The sequence below is a fragment of the Ptiloglossa arizonensis genome, chromosome 12 (genome assembly GCF_051014685.1).
Source record: "Ptiloglossa arizonensis isolate GNS036 chromosome 12, iyPtiAriz1_principal, whole genome shotgun sequence".
Classification (NCBI taxonomy): Eukaryota; Metazoa; Arthropoda; class Insecta; order Hymenoptera; family Colletidae; genus Ptiloglossa; species Ptiloglossa arizonensis.
The window spans coordinates 3519586-3540213 of NC_135059.1; the positions used below are offsets into that span (position 1 = coordinate 3519586).

Here is a 20628-nt window from a genome sequence, read left to right on the forward strand (position 1 = left end):
TACTATACAGCGTCAAGACGCTCTTCGTCGTCGCGTTTTACCCCGAACGAAACCACCATAGACCCTCGAGCGAAATTTCACGCCGATACCGGCCGTCGCGTCGCGGGTAGTTCCTCGAGAACTCGGTACCCGGTTCGCGTAATGTTTTATGGATACCGAGCACGGAGAAATTGTTATACTAACGAGAGAAAATGACATATAATCTAGAAGCATCGGACTGTCCTCTCGCGATCGCGAACACATCGAAACGCGATCGCAACCCTTTGAGACGCGTGATTGCGAGCGGCGGCCCTTCGCGACGAACACGGGAAAAATCGTCGTCGTTTCGCAATCACGCGCTCGGAACTTTTCGAATCGTCGTTTTGCGCGATACGCTCGCGGTAGGGAAAAAAAAGGAAACGAAATAAAGGGGGAGGGGAGAAAAAAAAAAAGAAAAAAAATTACCGAGAGTGCAGAGGGCCGATCGTTGCGAGATTCCTCGACGAAGGGAGAAACCGTTCGCGGAGGGACGAACCCTTTCCTGTGCTCGTCCAGCGTTCTTCCTTTTTCCTAGTAATTTCGACAAGCCCGCTGGCCTCGGATTGTCTACGACCGACGCGCTTGCGGTTCCAGCCTTGCGCGAAAGGGGGTGGTTCCAGCCAGCGAGCGTCTTCGTGGTTTCCATAATGCAACGAACGCTCGAACCGTGGACGGTCTCGAGAGCGGAAAATAGTTGAAGAGAAAGAAGAACTCGGGCTCGTTATTAATTCACGCGACATTAGGGACTCGCGGAGGAGGATCCGCGGGACTGTCGCCGGACGACGGACAATTCGAATATTCCTCCAAGCGCGAGTTTAAAGCAACGCGGTTCTCGTTCGTGGTACTCGAAACGAATTTCGTACTTCGAGTCGTCGGATCCTCGAATTTCGATCAATTTGAATCTCAGCCGTTGCATTCGTGGATCGTTAAGTACGTTGTTTCGAATAGTCGAGCGACGAACGATTCGCGACATTTCTCGAAACGCGCAAATTTCGATCGATTGGGATCTCGTTCGGGCAATTTTCCGGATCGTTCGTTGTTCCGAGTCGTTATCTGACGGAGGATTTGCGTAATTCTCGAAACACGTAAGTTTCGGTCAATTCGAATTCTATTCGTTGAAATCGTGAATCATTGGTTGTTTCGAGCCGCTACCAGATAGAGGTTTCGCGTACTACTCGAAACACACTAATTCTGGTTAATTTGAATCTCAGTTGGTTGCGTTCGCGGACCATTTGTCGTTTCGAGTCGCTAATCGAGAAACGATTCTCATATTACTCGAAACACGGGTATATCGATCAATTCGAATTCTATTCGTTGTTACTCAAAACACGGGTATATCGATCAATTCGAATTCTATTCGTTGTTACTCGAAACACGGGTATATCGATCAATTCGAATTCTATTCGTTGTTACTCGAAACACGGGTATATCGATCAATTCGAATTCTATTCGTTGTTACTCGAAACACGGGTATATCGATTAATTCGAATCTTGCGTTCGTGGATCATCGCGTAAGTCGTTTCGAGACTCTGACAGCTCCGTCGGAGTAACCGTATAATAACGAGAGATTCTAATCCGACATCGAGAAGGAATATTTTTCTCCAGATAAGGTCGACGAGTCTGAAACGCGATCGATTCCTCGCCGAGGAGTTCAACGGGCGGCAAGAGTGTCCGGTAACGAGAAACGTAATTAGCCCGGCCAGCGATTTCACGCACGAAAGAAAAGTCGCGATCCGTCGCGCTAATGCGATTCCAAGAGTTAGGGGGTTGGAAGAAACGACGGAAGAAACGAAGAACCAACGCGTATCTGGCGGGCTGAATATAAAGTCACTGGATCCGTAATGTACCGTCTAATAGCCGCCATTTTGTGGCGAAACGAGCGGGCGTAATTGAAATATTACAAATTTTTACCGTAACGGAATTTAACCGTTAAAATTCGTGCATTTACGATATTTGGCGAAAGAACGGGTACGAATTAGCGCAACAAATTGGTCATCTGAATTAACTGAAATAATAAAGGAAACGAAGTTCGCGATTTAGTTACAAATTTAACCAAATTTACTAATGTATAATTTTTTTGCCAAGACTTTCTCCGTTTGGTCAGTCTTCTCGTTCGTTTCAATGTTTAAAACTAGTATTTTCTCTTTTGTTTTGCCCCATCGCCGAAAAATGTAACTGTCGATGGTATACACCTAGCGAATTTAAATTATATTTCGAATTATTGCTATTGTTCGCAAGAATGATTGTACTAGCTTCCTTTATAGCTAACATTTCTTTCAAATCGTTCTTCAAAAAAGAATTCTATCTATAACAATCCAACATCGAGCAACAGCTCCAATAACTTTCCCGATCAAAAATCTCAGAACAAGAGCAATTATTAAACAAGATTAAGTTATTCTAAGTTCAAGTTATTTTAACCGTCGTGACACTCTGGTAGTCACTACGATCGCGAGTAAAGATCCGTAATTAAAATTCCCATCGGTACAAGGTACCAATGTCGTCGCGAGACATACGTAACACAGGTCGGTGTCGATTCAAATTTCGTTTCGCTCTATTAAAAAACGATTTTCGTTCTCGAGATGATTCAAACGGCGCAAGAAACTATACGCGTGATTGTATCGATCTGCGTTTGATTTATCCGTGTTTCGCGACGTTGAAATTTGTCTTTCGCGCCCTCTGGATCGCAAGGCGCCCCCATCCCTCGGTGAACACCGATCCAGCACTGTGACTGAATATATATATATATATATAGTATATAGTATATAGTATATAGTATATCTAGAAGCGCCTCTCGAGGACAGAGGCAGCCCGCGACTATTCTCGTTCAGGCCAGGGCTTTTTGTTTCGTTCGTTAGCCGCTTTGCGGGACTTTTTCGGGTCCCGAGAGAGGGATTCTCTTTCCTAGCCGTATATCTTATTCCGCTTCCCGACGTTATTGTGCCCGTCCACGGGCAGGCCGTCGACCGACCGCTACCTGCTACTCCAGATTCTCTCTTCCGTTTTCGTTCCTTTTTTCGCGCCGAGTCGCATCCCGCTCCAACTCGCGCCGCGGCTGGAAATCAGCATAGGCGAAGAAGCGGTTTACAACATCGACACGGCGCCTGACGGCGACGCGTTCGCGCGCGATTAATGCGCCCTCGATGAACGATTTCGCAGCTAGGGGAGACTCGACACGAGAGTCTCCCAGTGTACGGGGCACCATCGAGTACCGACGGTCTTCGAAACTAACATTTTATTGGATTTCTCGTGGAGGGGAATCGCTAAAAACTACTACTCCAAGTAAAGATTTCATTTTATAAGTATTTTCTGTAGCGTGGCAATTCGAACGGACAATTCTGTGGCAATACTCGACGTTGTAGCGAGTTTCTTAGGAAAAATGTTATTGGAATATCTTTTGGGTAAGAGGAAATTAATAAACCTTTTTGAAACGTGGGAATAGGTGGCAATACTCGACGTTGTAGCGAGTTTCTTAGGAAAAATGTTATTGGAATATCTTTTGGGTAAGAGGAAATTAATAAACCTTTTTGAAACGTGACAATAAGTGGTAATACTCGACGTTGTAGCGAGTTTCTTAGGAAAGATGTTATTGGAATATCTTTCGGGTAAGAGGAAATTAATAAACCTTTTTGAAACGTGACAATAAGTGGTAATACTCGACGTTGTAGCGAGTTTCTTAGGAAAAATGTTATTGGAATATCTTTTGGGTAAGAGGAAATTAATAAACCTTTTTGAAACGTGGGAATAGGTGGCAATACTCGACGTTGTAGCGAGTTTCTTAGGAAAAATGTTATTGGAATATCTTTCGGGTAAGAGGAGATTAATAAACCTTTTTGAAACGTGACAATAAGTGGTAATACTCGACGTTGTAGCGAGTTTCTTAGGAAAAATGTTATTGGAATATCTTTTGGGTAAGAGGAAATTAATAAACCTTTTTGAAACGTGACAATAAGTGGTAATACTCGACGTTGTAGCGAGTTTCTTAGGAAAGATGTTATTGGAATATCTTTCGGGTAAGAGGAGATTAATAAACCTTTTTGAAACGTGACAATAAGTGGTAATACTCGACGTTGTAGCGAGTTTCTTAGGAAAGATGTTATTGGAATATCTTTTGGGTAAGAGGAGATTAATAAAACTTTTTTGGAACGTGGCGCGAAGCGTGTATAGTATGTAGAGACATCGGTAAGATTTAAAGAGGAAATTAATAAAACTTTTTGGAACGTGGCGCGAAGCGTGTATGTAGAGAAATCGGTAAGATTTAAAGAGGAAATTGAAAAAACTTTTTGGAACGTGGCGCGAAGCGTGTAAGTATGTAGAGACATCGGTTTTCTAAATCTTACAACTTCCAAAAGCGTAGTTTCTTTAAATGTGAGGAATTTGTAAAGTTCTTTTGAAACACAGTATAAAGTAGGAATAAAAATACCGGTTTTCTGAATCGTATTTACAGGTTTCTAGAACGATACTTCATTTGAGAGTAAAAAATTTGAGAATGAAAATAATAAAAAGCGTAGTTAAGAAAGTTTATCATTTTTATTAATATTTTATCGAGGAATATACGAAATTAATATATCCGGTTTGTAACAATATTTGTTAAATATCATTTATTTGTGTTCGCGTATTTTATCAATGAAGAAACGAAAAAAGAACAACGTAGATTGGTAATTGTTAAATAAAGTAATCGTCTTCAATTTATATGACACAATTGGAACAATACTTTTGTACTTCTCCACAACTTTCATGAATCGATTACCTATGCAGATTTTATGCACTGGATCGTGTTTTCTATACGTGTCGCATAACCTACATATGTGATAAGCTAGATGCGTAGTAACGAACATGTTAAGCATCGGTTCATAAATCATACTGGTACGATATAAGAAACCTTCTGGGTTGTACGATTTAACAATCGTGGTAACTTTTGGAAAAATATCGATCGGATCTTCGCAATAATCGTAACGTTTTACGCGTATAAAATAAATGTAATATAATTCGCGATAAAATTATTTTCGTACAAATGTAAACACGTCGAATAAAATTGCATTATTTACATTTTTACGAGCTATACGAATATAATGAGAAAACTATATCGATCGTACTTGATTTTCTTAGTGTTTGAAACATTCTCAGAAGAAAATGGTGCGTTTCAATTATTTTTCTATATTTCTCACTTCTCGGTTATTTCGCATATACACTATTGCCTACATGGTACTTAGGTATATTAGGTAATAATAAAGAAATTGAAGAGAAACGATTTAAGCAATTCTTCCCTATCAATTTAATCAATTTCACAATGTAACAAAATTCAATAAGTGCTTATCCGTTAGAGTACCATCCAGGCTCATAACCTGTTGGATTTTTGTTACGCGTACACTCGAATTAGAAGGATAGTATTCGACGTACCTGTCGTCTACGTCGATATACTGTAAATTTAAAACGCATCTTCGGTTTTCCAATACTATGTACAGAATGTGCAATTTTACCAACGTTTTATGCGACTATGTCGATTATTTCTCGAGCTCCTCGTGCACTTTCAAATCCTGTACCGAAAATGACATTTCATCTCGTTACATTATTTACACATCGATGTATCGTTTATAGAAATCCGTTTTAATTCTCTTTTCATAAACATTTATCTACGCTGTCATTGTTATTATTTTATAAAATATTATTATTTAAATATTTTGAAAAGAGTTCAATGAATAACACTGGTAACCAAAAGATGCGATAATATAAAACGTGTTTCGTCGTTCGAGTTGTCAATTAAATCCATTACAAAGTACAAGAATTCAAATATACCATTCAGCAGATTCGATAAATTAACTATTTCGAAATAAATGCATTTATTTCTTCGTTGAAAAAATTTATGTTTCATCGATCACAGACACGTGTGTTCAACTTTCAAGACTCGTAAATCCTCCAATAAAAATTTTTCAACCGTCACTGCATTCCATTACAATGTATATTAGAAATATTATATTGTACATTCTATATTGTTACAAATTGTAAAACTACTTTACGCGCCTAAAATCAAAAAGTTTATACCCAAGAATCTATTGTACCTGTAGACAAAATGTATCGGCTTCGTTTCTATCGACAATTTATAAATGAAAATTGAAACGTAACGAAAAAGTGTGGGTAACTTTTCTCGTAAAATTATATTCACAAAGAACGATCGCGTTTAAATTTTCCAACAAAGATAGTTTCGAAGCGTAACGCTTCAAGTTTCGTTTACGAATCATGGATACAAACGAAACTCCTAAATTAAATCTGTATGAAATATAGTTGAATTCGTTCGTAATGCTTCAAGTTTCGTTTACGAATCATCGATACAAACGAAATTTCTAAATTAAATCTGTATGAAATATAGTTGAATTCGTTCGTAACGCTTCAAGTTTCGTTTACGAATCATCGATACAAACGAAACTCCTAAAATTAAACCTGTATACCGTGTACTTGATTAAGAAAGCAGAATCATTGGAAGGCAGAAATATAACTGAATTTAATTTAGTCGAACGACTCAAAGGACATCGTTCGTAAATGGCAATTGACAGTACTCCCCGTAGTGAAAAATTCGTAGGCACTGTGTACTCGCTCGTCTTACGAAAACTGGAAACAACGGTTGTTTAACTTACACGCGATGGGAATGTTGCGATAAAAAACCACCTAAAGATTCCAATATCGTAGCGAGTACACTTCGTAGAATTCGCGTTCGAATTCTTTTTCGAACCACGCGTCGTTTCCAAAGTAATCTTTCAGGAAATCCTACAGAAGGTCTGACGAAGGTCTGGCAAAGGGAGAGAAACTCGTAAAACCGTTTTTACAAGCCAGCGACAACTAACGCGATCCGTGACAATTTTCCTTTTCGCGGGAATACCTAAAACAGTCATTTTCCACCATTGCGCGCGTACGCATCCCCGGTGAACGGGGTACCGTTCGGTTGTTGTTCCCCGGTAGCAGCAGTTTTATGGTTTCTCTGCCTTACCGGACCTTCCGCAGGCTTTTCGAACGATTCCCCGAATAATTAATCCGAAAACGGCACGTCGTCCGAAGAAGACGAAGACGAAACGCGTTAATTACGCGAGCTGAGCTCGCTATGACATTTCAATGTTTACGCGCGTTTATTACAACCTCACCGTCGCGTCACGATTAAATAACGCTCGTTTTTTCTTTTTTTTCCTTTTTTTTTTCTTTTCTCGATTCCACGAAACGCGCGGACGTCACGCGCGCGAAAATATTGTTTCTCGATGGAGAAAATGGCCAATTTGGAACATCGTCCCGTAGCTGGACTCGCGTATCGATCGCGATGCGATCGGCCGACGGGAACCACTAAACTTTGAATTCACCGCGATCGATCGATCCAAGATTGCAATCTAGTAAATACACGTACATACGAATTTGAAAGCAAACGTATCCCACCCGTGACGCGACAACATCGCCGCAAGACTGATGGATGTCACGATGCAATGTCACTTTGAATTTCCATTCGTTCCGAATGTAATAATTCGACCCTCTGGTACCGCTCTAGGTAACGTTTATCGGCATTTTATTATCGCCAATTATTCGAGGAACGATCCAAACGATGACGATGCTCTCGAAGCTATTTCTATATCGATTCTCAATTCGGCGAAGATCGTCGACGACAAAAGGATATTGGACAGAAAATAACGAAACATCGAAGATTCGAGATACGCTTTCGTAATAATTCACTTTTGTAGGGGTCATGCGACAACACTGGGTCAACACACTGTTCGATCGCGCACTGTAAAAATGTCCGACGATTTCTCAATCGAGATTCACCATGACGAGTCTCGGGAACCAGACGTATTGCAAACTCCACCGATTTTTCATTACCAGCTCAGCAAAACTGATTAAAAAAAAATATGATCTCGCTGTCGGTGAAGATTTCGCGCCCCGAAATGGGCAATTGGTAACATCCTAGAGATCCTCGAGAATTCGCGAAAGCACTTTTTCGCTCTAGCGACGGTGCGGAGCCGGCAGGATGCGTTTTCTTGAATTTTCCTCGCTTCGTCGAAGCGGCGCCTTCGAGTGCCTACGAGCGAGTCGTTGGCGCGATTCGACGTTAGATTCGACCCTTTCGCTGCAACCTGCGACCGTACTTGCCCTTCGCGAGTCACCGTTCTTTAACAAGACGTCGTTCTCCACGTTCTCCACGTACACCGATCTCGCGGTGTCTCGATGTCTGACGAAAAGCAACGAGCACCTCGAAGCAGAATCGTTGCAAGGCCGGAATATAACTGAATTTAATTTAGTCGAACGACTCAAAGGACATCGTTCTTAAAATAGCTTCTTGCTAAAAGCGTTCGTAAATACCATCCTTCTAAAACTTCTTTCCCCAACAAAACTTTTCCTCGCGAAAACGTTCTCGAACCCCGCCACTGACGCGTACACACGTTGTTCACCACCCGGACGAATCCTCCTTTCCCAGCAGCCTCGAAAGGGTCGAAGTGAACCGTCGTCGCGCGTGTCCTTCGCAATAGGGAAACTCTCGCGACTCGTGATCCCGTAGGCCCTCGAGGTGATGTCCCCGGTCCCGTGAGATCGCCGATCGTCGCGCAAACGGAGAGCTCAACGATCGTACGATTTCCAGGAACGGGGAATACTAGGTTGGACTATCTCTATTGTAAAATGTAGGTATAAAAAAGGCTGCGAATACATACAGTTGGGGTACTCACCGTCCTTGGGCGGCGAGGGGCACTGGGGCGCGTACGATCCCAGGTGATATCCGTAGGCGTTGTGCTGGTGCATGGGCGCGAACGGATATCCGGCTAGCGCGGACCTGGGACTGGGGAATCCTGCCTCGGCGTGTTGTTGGTTCCCGCTGCCGGGCCCGGACGTCTGATGGCCGAGCGCGCCGACCTGGTGCGAGAACTGATGGGCACCGGGCACGTTGTGTCCCCCGGGGTAGCCACCGCGCAGGCTGGCGGGGTTGTACAGGTTGTTGTGTTGCAACTCGATGAACGCCGACTTGCCGCTCTGGGACACGGGAGTGCTGGACGCGGTGCTGTCGCCCCCGTTACCACCCGGCGGGCCCGGTGTCACCGAGCCCAGGCCCGTGTGATGAAGATGCTGCTCCATGTCCGATCCACCGCCACCGCCGCCGCCACCGGCTCCACCGCCCCCAGCACCGCCGCCCGACGGTCCACCGCCACCCGACATGCTGTTCGGGGTCGGGGTACTGGACGGACAGGGGTCGCCCGCCCCGAATGGGCTCCCCAGATCCGTGAAGTTGAGCGTCGTCGTGCTGCCCGGACGCTCCACCTTAGTCGCGACGTCGATGCCGCCGCCACAGCCCACGGTTCTCGCGGACAAACTCAACGACGACGTCGTCGCCGCCGCCGCCGTCGCGCGAATGCCGTACGGGGCCCGAATCTTGCGGCCTCTGTATCACGCGGATCGACCCTCGACCCTAGACCGTGTACCGACTACGGCCTCGTTCACTCGACGACGAGGACGATCGACATCGATGCCGCTCTCTTCGGACCAACCTCACGGTTTAACGTCCCCGTAGATCCCGTACTCCTCGATGATTCGACTGTTCACCGTTAAGAATACTCCCAGGTGATCCTAGGTTTCACCGTCGGGATCGAAACGATGTCCCCGATGTCTTATAGTAGAAGAGGAGCGCGGTCCCGGGTAATCCTAGATTTCGTCGATAGTGACGAACGAACAGTGTACTCCCGGGTGACGATCCTAGGTTTACACCGCGACGAATGTGTCCTTGTGCTCGACGAACGAACGGTACAGTCCCGAGTGTACCTAGGTTTCACTGCGACGAAGACGATCGACGAACGAACAGTGTACTCCCGAGTGGTCCTAGGTTTCACTGTGACGAAAATGTCTGTACGGTCGACGAACGAGGAGCGTACTCCCAAATGGTGTTACACCGTCGGATGGAAGATGTCCCGTATATCGGTTGTTTCGCAACGTGTGTTCACGAATCACGTGTCAGCACTGTTTCTGAATCCTTCCTCGGCGAGTTCGAGTCTCTATCGTCAGCAATCACAAACCACTTCACCCGCGTAGCTGTCCGCGAATCCAAGCGATCGTCGGCTCCGCGTACAGCCGCACAGTAGAGTCAGCTCGCGAGTATCTCGGTGTAGGTCACTGTGTACGCGTGTCGTCGTCGTCGTCGTCGTCGTCGTCGCGGTCGTGGTCGCGGTCGTGGTCGCGGTCGTGATCGTGGTCGTGGTCGTGGTCGATGATCGGACGCGAACCGTCCGGCGGTCGTTGATTGCGTCGCCGCGCGACGGAGCGCGGTGGCCACCCGGATCGCCGATGGATCGCGGCACTGACGGAAAAATGGTCGCGCGCGTACGGTGCCCGGAAACCAACGCGACCGATCGATCCCGCTGGACGGACAGGAGTTCTCGTCCAGCTTCTCCGACGGGAACCGGTAATCTGTCGACCCCACTGGCCGGTGACGGCACACTCGCGCGAACTGCGTAGCCGTGATTTAATTGTACGTCGCCGATGACACACGCGTGCGCGCGCGCGCACGCTCGCTCAGCAGCCAGCAAGCGCTTTTTCCACGCGCGTTGCCGTGATTATTCGCCGTGGAGCATCGTGGGATGCCCGAGAGCTGGTCGCCCGACGAGAACGGCCGCGACGATGCGCGCCCGGCCAGCGTAGGGAGGAAGAAGAAGAAGAAGAAGAGAACGACGATCGACGACGAGGAAGAGAGAAAAGCACACACGCGCGCCTGGCCCAGTAACTGCAGTGCACACCGCGCGGCGCGGACCGGTATAATGATACATAATGAAGCCGGAGCCTCTCCCCGGAGCCCGGTGCGCGGTTTCCGAAACTCGCCGCTGTGGCGCCACTCGAGGCCGCGCCCCGCCCGCCGATTGGCGCGCAACGATCATCCCCACCGCGCGACCGTGACGTCGAGACCGCTCACTGGCCGCGCGGAGGCCATTATGGTGTCCGCGTGGGCGGTCACCGTATACGGCCACGCCCACCTTCGCTCCGACGCCCTCGGGACACCTTCGGCTCGCGGAGGTGTTCTCTCTACCTGTCCGGGGGACCCTCTTCGTTCGTCGTGCGCGCGCTAGGCCGCCACTACTCCCGACAGACACCGTCGGGGGTATAGCTCGGGAGGAAACACCAGAGACGCCCGCTTCTATGCACGGAGCGCAGAGTTTCGGGTACCGTCGAGACTCTCCGTTCTCTATCGACCGCGAATCCGACGGGAATCGAGGCTCGAGAGCTCGGTGTCGTCCGGGACGCAAGTGTAATACCTCCAAAGAGATCGGATGGCTATGGGGGGTACTCGGTTCCTCGTTTCCGCGACGAAATTTAAATTGGTTCGCCGCTGTGTGTTTTTTCATAATTTTTCGGAGAATTTCACCTCGACACCTGGTACACGCGCGCCGGTGACGAAGTAAACGCGACAGTATAAGCAGAGGTATCCCAAAAAATCATCGCGTCGACCACGGATCGACATTTTTTCCGACGCGACATCTAAGGTCGAGGTATCTCCCGAATTTGGTTATCGGGACGAGGATTATTATTTAAGGAGAAATCGATCCGCGAAACCTCGCGGCAGTTATCGAACAAAAGAGGCGATATTTTCAATTTTCTTCAGTTTTCTCGTAGACGGTACGATTTGAAATTCGGAGTAACGCTTAAGGCAACATTGAAACTTTTACGATAATAACTAATTTCTTTGGGCAAATTGTTTTCTTTGTATAATGGACGACGAAATTTGACCGTAAATACGATGTGCCGCAAAGTATCTCGTTCATGATTGCAAAGTGGAGCAGATTGCGGGAACGCGTAGGTAACGCGGTTTCGGTTCTCTTCCTCCTCTTCGGATACGTAAATAGCCGACAAAGGGAAAGTCGAACAAGTACGAGAGTGTCCCCTAAAATAAAAGGCATTCGTAATCGTAAAGATACGGAGTAAAATGTGTCGCAAGGAAATGTGCGAGATCGTTGCGAGAGAGTAAATTTACCAAATTATCGATCGAGAAACGAGATAATAGATATTTGCGTCAAATATGATTCGCTTCGACACAGGAAACTGACTCGATCGAGGCCTAATATTCCACATCGAAAATTCATTCGGTGTGTAAAGAATTAATTCTACCGATCAATTGCCGTATTAACTTAATTTTAAACCGAACAAAAATTGAATCGTGAAGATATAGTTAATCGAACTATATAAAAGAGAGAGTTGGAGCTCCTCCTGTAGATCATTTATCCATTTATTTACGAAAGAAAAAGTACCACAGTTACGAATAAGATAATTAACAACGTGAAATTAAAAAACTTTGCGATTTGGACTCCTAAAAATAGAAATAGAAACATCGAAAAAATCTATACAAACTGGATCTCAGAGAGCAAAACGAATTACATTTGTTTCCAGAAGGGCAAAAGATTCTAATTAAATACTAATCTTCGGTGAAATGCAACGGAGTCGGTATCGTATATTGTTTCATCGATATTTATCGATTCGATACCGGAAAATATTTCGTAATAAACGATATAAATACGAAAATGGTAAAAACGTTATGCAGATCACCCAAGAACAATGATGCCTACGCGTATCTGGTGCACTGCTCAGCCCGTTTCTTTCCTTTGTTCTTAATCGCGTCGGTGTTGAAAATTCCAGGGAGCCTTCCTACACGACGTTTCATCTTTAATCTCGTTGGAAAACGACGAGAAACTTCATTTCTTAAAATTCGATCCACCGAACTCCAATATCCATTCTCTTCTTCGAACACGATTTTTCCGTTCGATTCTCAAGACTCGAAAGAGCAAATGGGTATTTTTCTTACCACCCAACTGTACCGATCCTACGATACGGAAAAACATTTGGATCACTTTTTCCACCCGATTCCTGTAACTGTTCGTCCTCGGTGCAGCTCGATACGCTTCGAACCGAAAGGGATTCCGGACCGTCGATCGTTGTTGCGTTGGACGGAAGAAAAGTTGAACGATTCAAAGACCACGTTGTTTGTGCGATGTACACTTGCATCCGAACGAGAAATCGGGAACGCGCGTCCAATGAAAGACGGTCGAACGTCACCGTGACAGTTTGGCAACAGCAACGTCCTTGGCTCCGCCCATTAACCCACCGCGAAAGGAGTGGACCGCTAGCAGATGGAGGTGGAGCGGCTCGAACGACACGTTTTTCCGTTCCCGTGTGCACGCAACGACGCTGCTAATCGCTCGGATTTAGTTTTCAAAACGAACCTTTCCACCAAATCGGACTCGTTTCAGCGACTTCGAACCCCGAGGAAACGTAATAAATTCCTTACGATATTCTCGTCGTTCTTCGTACCGTAGATTTTTATTTTTTTATTTTTTTTTTTGCTCCGGTTTTTGGTTCGCGCGATCCACGATACATGGATCGTGAAATTCCAACGAATCGGATCGGTCGAATCACGCGAATTTTCGTTATTGGTTAAGACGATCGTACGAGTCCATCGCGCAACTTCATCGCGAGAAACAAGCATCGAACCAGAGTGAGACGAAACGATAACGAGCGACGAGTGGAACGCAATGGCGTAGACACAGACTGGGAATGTTATCGATGGAATAAAAAAAGAAAAAATTCCCGTACCTTTTGTAATGTAATCTCGATGAATTCTACGTAATAACAATTATTACCGAGAACAAGTATTACGATTGAATAAAATTTTCTTGTTCGCTTACCCTACACGTCCGATGAGCTGTTTCCGCGCACTTATCGTTGCATCTGATGTTTTAATCATTTTCCCGTCGTATTTGCGGTAAATAATTGTAGGTCTACGATTCCTTGTAATATACGGAACGATGCCTTATCAATACTTCAAGTACCAGAGCTATCCACATTTTCATCGCTCTTTTAGAGATATCGTTAATTTTATAAATACACACGAGAAAGTTTGTTGCGCAATAAGATCGTTCTATCCGCGATTTGGTACACGAATACGGAGATTCTACTCCTACTGTGAATAGAAGTAGCCAAAAACCAATTTTTTTTTTTGTAAAAATCATAACTTTCGTTAAAATAATATATGCTTTTCGAAACTAAAATCTTGGGATTCTTGGTGGAACAAGGGCTTAGTTCTCTTTGTTATTCAGCTTGTAAGAACTCGATAACTTGCGATCTCTGAGTAGTATGTATAATTCTGTCAAGTTGGCAGTTGGAAGGAACATTGATCCGATCGGTCGTAACGAAGTGAATTGAAAAATGTTCGCTATTGCCCGAATCGATCATCTATCCATCCACGAGAAGAAGGCCAACGAGTGTTTACATCTCTGCTTTAGAGTCTACCGACCCCCTACCATCGCTCGCATTGCCGCTGTCGATTTTCGTCACTGTCCTCGGGAGCTAGTAGACCGTAAACTAGAGTGGAACTATAAACACTCGTTAACCTTCTTCTCGGGGACGGACATTACTAATCTAAGCTTGTATCATCGTACGAGTCGGTGCAGGGAACGGTTCACTCCTTTGGCCTTTACACCGTTTCGACTGCCAATTTAGAATAAACTTCCCTATTATAAAAACCATTTTTTTTGTAAAAATCGTAACTTTATTAAAATAAATACATGCGTTTCAAAACTAAAATATCTACTCTTTCACAACCTACCGAAAAGTACGGTAAAGAACATTTTCTTAAGTTTAGAAATTTTAGAAATAGCTTCTCAACACGAGACCCAGCTTGTTTCTAAAACTTTTTTTCTTTCTTTTTTACCATTGGATATATGTGTAAAATAGTCACCAGTTTATACATTTAACTTATCGTCCACCACGAAAGAAAGTTCGATAGTTTCTTTAGAAACAACGAAACGTCTACTGTGTTATAACCCACGATGCAATGGCTCGCTACTTCGAGCATTAATACCATCCGATCCTCGTTCCACTGTTTCCGTTTCCAGAGGAATCCACCCAAAACGAAATTGGTACCTAATAAAAAACCGGTCTCTTAATGGGAACTTTCAAGGGTCCCATATTCGGAAATAATAACACCTCGACTATAAAACAGCTTCGAGATCGACTCTTGATTGTTCAATACATCACGAGTCGATCTTAAATCGATCCGTTAGATACGCGACTGCATTAAATTGAAAATAATTACAAACCGTTCGAAAAGTATTCCTAATTTAATCGAACCGTTTCGAGAACTTTTCGCAACGTATCTTAGAAACATACATACCGAAGTTTCCGAGTCGATTTCAACGCCAACGAGCGGACAAAGCAAAGAAATAAATCGGTCACGAAACAAAGAATCATCGCCACGACAATCGAGAGATCTGTAACGTAGATAAGCCAGGTTCTCGTATTAGGAGAGATTGTCGTATTAGGCACCTTTGCTCTACCAGCGTTGAACAACGCCAGGTATTCAATTTTCGCGCGGGTGTACTTTCGAGGCTCGTTGAAAATTGCACACCGCGAAAGGGTATACGATGCAACGCGGTGCATACCGTGACCTAAATTTTCTTCGAAAGATGCCAATCTCGCGGGTGGTCGTATTACGGGTAGTAATAGAATTTTTTATCGGAACAATTTCGCGGTTGGTATAGGAGCCGGTAGCACGGACGCGGTGAAAATTTACCAGCGAAAGAAATTTCGTAACGCGGCGACAGCCCGTTTCGTCGATCGTATCTGGAAATGCAGCACGGTAGACAGGTGAAGGCGCGGAAACGATCGGATCCCGCTCGTGGATAATCCGAGCGGAGCTCGTTGCTCGCCCACGAGCAACCTTTGTCTTCCAGCGCTCGATTAATTTAATGCAAATAATTTCGCGTCTATCACCCTGCAATTTCGCGACTCGAATGAATGACTTCTGTGTACGCTGGCGACCACCAGCCCGTTATACTTTATTCGTAACCGCTGTCCAGACCCCCAAGGGACGAAATTTCGCAAGTACTAGGAACGTAGGACACGACGCGTCAACGTCGTTCGCAATTGCGTAAAAATTACACCACGTCTCGGCGATACGGGTAGATCTACCTACTTGGGTAGATTTATTCGAGGAAGATCGCACACTCCGCAATTCTCCGCCGGTATTCCGGTATCTTGTTCGCGTCTGGAAAAAAATCCACGCGAGTATTTACCGCTTCGAGGCAGACGTTGCTTCTCAGCGACGAGGTAACGCGCGTCGCGGGAACCTGCAACGATGATGCAAGAACGGAGAGAGGAATCTGTCTTTTTGTCCATGAATTGCATTTTAGAGATAGAAATGTCGTTGGTCGTCGACTCGGGTAACGGGAATCATTTTTACCAATGGCGAAACACTCATTTGCGAAAATTTCGATAGTATTTTCGAGTTTTTCATCCAGTGGCGTATACGCGTATGTTCAAGAAGAAACTGTCCTCCGACGTTTCGAGTTTCCATTGATTTTAATTCTTTGGTGGAGTCGGCACCGATGCGAAAATAATTGCTAAGTATTTGTTCGTTCTATGCGAAATCAACGTGCACGCCAATGGATCCTCTTTTGAGAATTTTCATTATTGAAATAGACATTTGGTGTATGTTTAATTTCGCGCGAAAGAGGAAGTATTTTTGAAGAACGATGGAAATTGGAAACCGAATCTCAAATCATAACACTGATCTCGATTAATGCGACTTTTCTCTACCCAGCGATGAAATTGGAACAGTCTCGAGATACCTCGAGAAGCGAAACTCTGGATGTCTACGCAGAAACGTCTCGCAAGACCGGTTAACCTTCTTTAAAATCTACCGATTAAAATTCGTAAGAATCTTGGACGTTTCGAAGAACTCGAATTCCTCGTCGAAGAGATAAACGAGAGTACGAAAGATTTCCAAGAAGATTGAAAATAAAATCGTATCGGGAATACCTATTGTATTTTAATCCAATTATAACGAATTCTTCGGTAGCGTAACGATAACACCGGGCCAGACGACGCTCGATATTGTCACCTAATCGCGGAAATTGCGAACACAGGGTATATCGCGTCATCTTCAAAGATTTAATCGTCTGTGTACACAGTCGGGCCCACTTTCGGTTCGCTCGAACGAGCGTTGTTGGTCGTCGTTGCGCAGCGACGGTCGAATCCTGAGGAAAATCGAAGAATCGTCCAACAGAGTCGAGAAAATCGAAGAAATCGAGGGAACTGCGTTTGCCATCGAGTATCCTCCGTGATCTGTCCCGTGGTGATTTTTTCAAGGTCTACAACGTAAAGTAACGAGCTGGACCGTAAATCAGCACGAGCGCGTAATCGACAAACGATAATTTTAATTAAGGAAACCACCACCGGAGCCGTGAGCCTCGAGATGGCAAAAACCGGACGAGCGAAAATCACGGAGAATACTCGGGAGCCGAAGTGCGCACGCGCGCCCGCTGTCAGCGCGACGGGCCGCTCGACGCGCGGGGACATTTCTTCGGCCGAATGATAATTACGCCTAATCAGTCGCCGAGCACGATTACCGGCCCCGACCACGAGTATCGTTCGCAATGATACTGGTTGCTGGGATAATACCCCGTTCATTAACATTGCGTCACGTTCCAGCGGCCGCACACCTACTCGACGCTTCAATTACACGAATATTTATTCTCGATAGAGTCGTCCGGGCACGTGAGATTAATTACACGCCGTTGGACAATGAAAACCACTGAAGAGACGATTTCCACGTAAACAAAAGCCCGTGGCGTGTTCCAGGACGGCGCAGAGCCCGCGTCGGGGCGTCGAGAACCAACCGATGGTGGACCGATGGATTTTTACCACTGGGTCAAAGGCTCGAGGACGACCAGTTCCACCCGCGGAATCGTTATCCGTCGATGGAGAAAACCGGATGCAAAAATAACTCGGAGAACCGCCGCCGGTACGGTACTTAAAATCGAATTTTTCTACGTCTTCCCGAAGGAAATCACTTCCCTCTTGGTAATACGGGGGTACCGATGCGCCCTCAGGTACGGCACTAGGCCAAAAGAGCGTGGCACGCTCTTACAGCGCGAAATTACATTGGGGGGCTAATTGCACGGCGGCGGTAGCGCAAACACGTGTCATCAGTTGACCACCACCACCACCACCATCACCACCACCATCACCACCACCACCACCACCATCGGCAACAGTATGGCCATCGCCGTGCAGTGCTCATGGTGGGTAGCTGCGCGGTCGGTTGTGTACGGTGAATTACGTAATTGAGGTAAATGGCGGCTATCCAGAGTGCGGGGAACTGTGCTAAATAAAATGCCATTCAATTAGGCGTCGAGAGGACCCGCGTCGACGTTACTCGCCGCTGTTGAAATCTTCCCTAAAGCCGATAGGTCCTCACGGTTCGGGAGCAACTTTCCGCTTTAACCTTTAGCGTTCGAGAGTGACCCGAAGAACGGGTCATAAGTGACCCGAGGGTCAAGTTCTTCTATTAACGTATTCGAAGGTAGTTCTTGCGTCGACGATTACGTTCGTGAACATTATTTCTTTGCGATAGGTATTCTTTGTACAGGTTTCGAAATCTACGTTTCTTCATTGACCGTTATATTTGCGCGCGAGTACCACCGAGAGATTCTCAAATTTTTTCTGGAAATATTTCAATATGTTGACGATTCGAGAATCCGGTGTACAAATTCGAATATAAGAACAGAGACTGCGAACAACTATCGGTTACTGTTCCAATGCCGGATAGAGTGAATATTTTGAGCATCCTCGAACGATATCTCGCAAACTATTCGAGAGGAGGCGAACAAGTTTCTTAAAACAATCCTTTTATGAGGTTTTACGGAAAATAATATTTGGCGCACAATAATAAAAATAGTTGAAAGAAAGTCAAGAAACCACTTAAGTGCAAACATTGTCGCGTACGTTACGTGCGTACTTAAGACGGATTATCCGTTATTTTCGGATTACAAAGTATTCAATTTTCGTTATTCATCGCCCCGAATTTATTGCATTAATTTATAGAATATCGGTGTCGAGAAATTGTTCACATCGATAAGAAACCAATAAGATCGCTTTCCAAAATGCAAATAGTCGGGGCGAAAAATGTAACGTTCTCGTCCGATGAATGTCTCAACGTAATTTTCACCATGGAATTTTACATTCGGGTTATCGAAAGGGGAAAACGTTGGCGATAGTTCCCCGGTGGAAAGTAGAATATAAACAGGAGCGGCGTGGAAACTCGCGGACAAATTGCCCCGGCGAAGTGGCGGTTCTGTTCCTCGGCTCTCGTTTCCCGGCCAGAACGAGACCGACGTAAAAATATTTCTAAATTACAGCACGAAGCAACACTTTTATCGCCCGGTGTAATTGCGTTCGCATCTCGTGAAACAGGGACTTTCTCTCGCCACTGGATTTCGCAGTTTCCGTGGCCTTTTCCATTCCTCCTCGACGATCGCGTCTCGATCGCGAGTCCTCCCACTCGCGAGAGGACAGAGTGATTCCTAAATGTGCTCCGAAACTTCGTACAAGATTCTATTCCCTCAAAATGTCCCGTTAGACGTTTCAAACAATTACTAGAAACATTTGTTTCGACGAACACGGCAGGTGCACCTGCACAAAAAGTGCGTAGCTATTTTTTGATGAATTATTCGACGATACTTTTGCAAGTTATACCCTTGAACGAAGGACTACGAAAACCTCGTGTTTAATATACGTAATATGTTAATAATTGTTTGTTGTTTATCACTTACCATCGCCTCTTGATTTCTGGATTTTAAAACCTGTGGATTTTTATTTATAGGTGTATTTACAAGCGTTAGAGTCCCCTTTGCAACGAACAATTTGTCAGGCTCGCGGTACCGATTATAGAATGTACGTCGAGTAATTCAAAATAGAATAAAAATTGTTGAAAAAGTAGGAAATTCGATGACACCGACATGTCAAGTGTGTTCTGTAATGGCATGACAACGCACAGAGTCTTACAGAGGAAGAAAATTTTTGTGGATGTTACTTCTTTTGAAATTTTCAAAGTTGTCTGTGTTTGTTTTGCGCGAAAATACATATTTTTCGTATACAATAATTTCGAAATCTTCGAATCAAGAATATAAAGTCAAACGCGAGACTTATTTTTATCGAACGAGCGTTACATTTGGTCGTTGTTTGTTTTAGACAACGTATCGTTGTCGAGGGTCGTAATTTCGAACATTAACTATCACGATAATCCAGAAAGTAAATTAACATCCGAATGTATTTTTCGTTTCCGTTGCGCGATAATAAACATGTTTATTTACTTGCATTCACAGGTTATCTTCCGTTGTCGCTGAAACTTATAGCCTCGAAGAAAATAAGTCTTGTATTATATTTAACTGTAAATTTCGGAGTCCAAGGTTATTTAAAGGTCATATTCTTATACGTGCTCGAATGCATATTCATGTTGGTTACAATATACGGAAAAGGCATGTAGGTACTTCGATGTAAAAAAAAAAAAAATAATTGGTAACGGTGGAAACTTGGACAAAACTAATATCGAACACAAATTTGTTTCCAACGGATAACGTACATTTCATGTATATTTCTCGTATCGCCGCAACTAACGAACGCAATTAGGTGGCTTATTTTAGGCACCCTGAATAACTTAGATTATTGAAATAGAAAATTGTTGTTTACTTTACTATCCAACCATTACGTGCAACGTGTCTGAAAAATTTTAAACCATCTTTGATAAAACAGTCGCTGCGCACGTATTTGTGTTTGGAA

At 44.7% G+C, this 20628-nt stretch overlaps 1 protein-coding gene across 9 annotated transcripts in view; it reads right to left on the reverse strand.

The window, feature by feature from the left end:
- The window catches only part of Dll (homeotic protein distal-less), a 179340-nt gene extending 168580 nt beyond the window's left edge, over positions 1 to 10760 (reverse strand). For 5 of the 9 annotated variants that reach the window (XM_076324919.1, XM_076324923.1, XM_076324922.1 and 2 more), the window contains exon 1: positions 8694 to 10760. In XM_076324919.1, the coding sequence (XP_076181034.1) occupies positions 8694 to 9192 (499 nt within the window). In that variant the 5' untranslated portion in view covers positions 9193 to 10760. The remainder of the gene's footprint in view (positions 1 to 8693) is intronic. The other 4 variants (XM_076324921.1, XM_076324924.1, XM_076324918.1 and 1 more) reach the window with 2 other exon arrangements.
- Positions 10761 to 20628: the final 9868 nt, after the last annotated feature.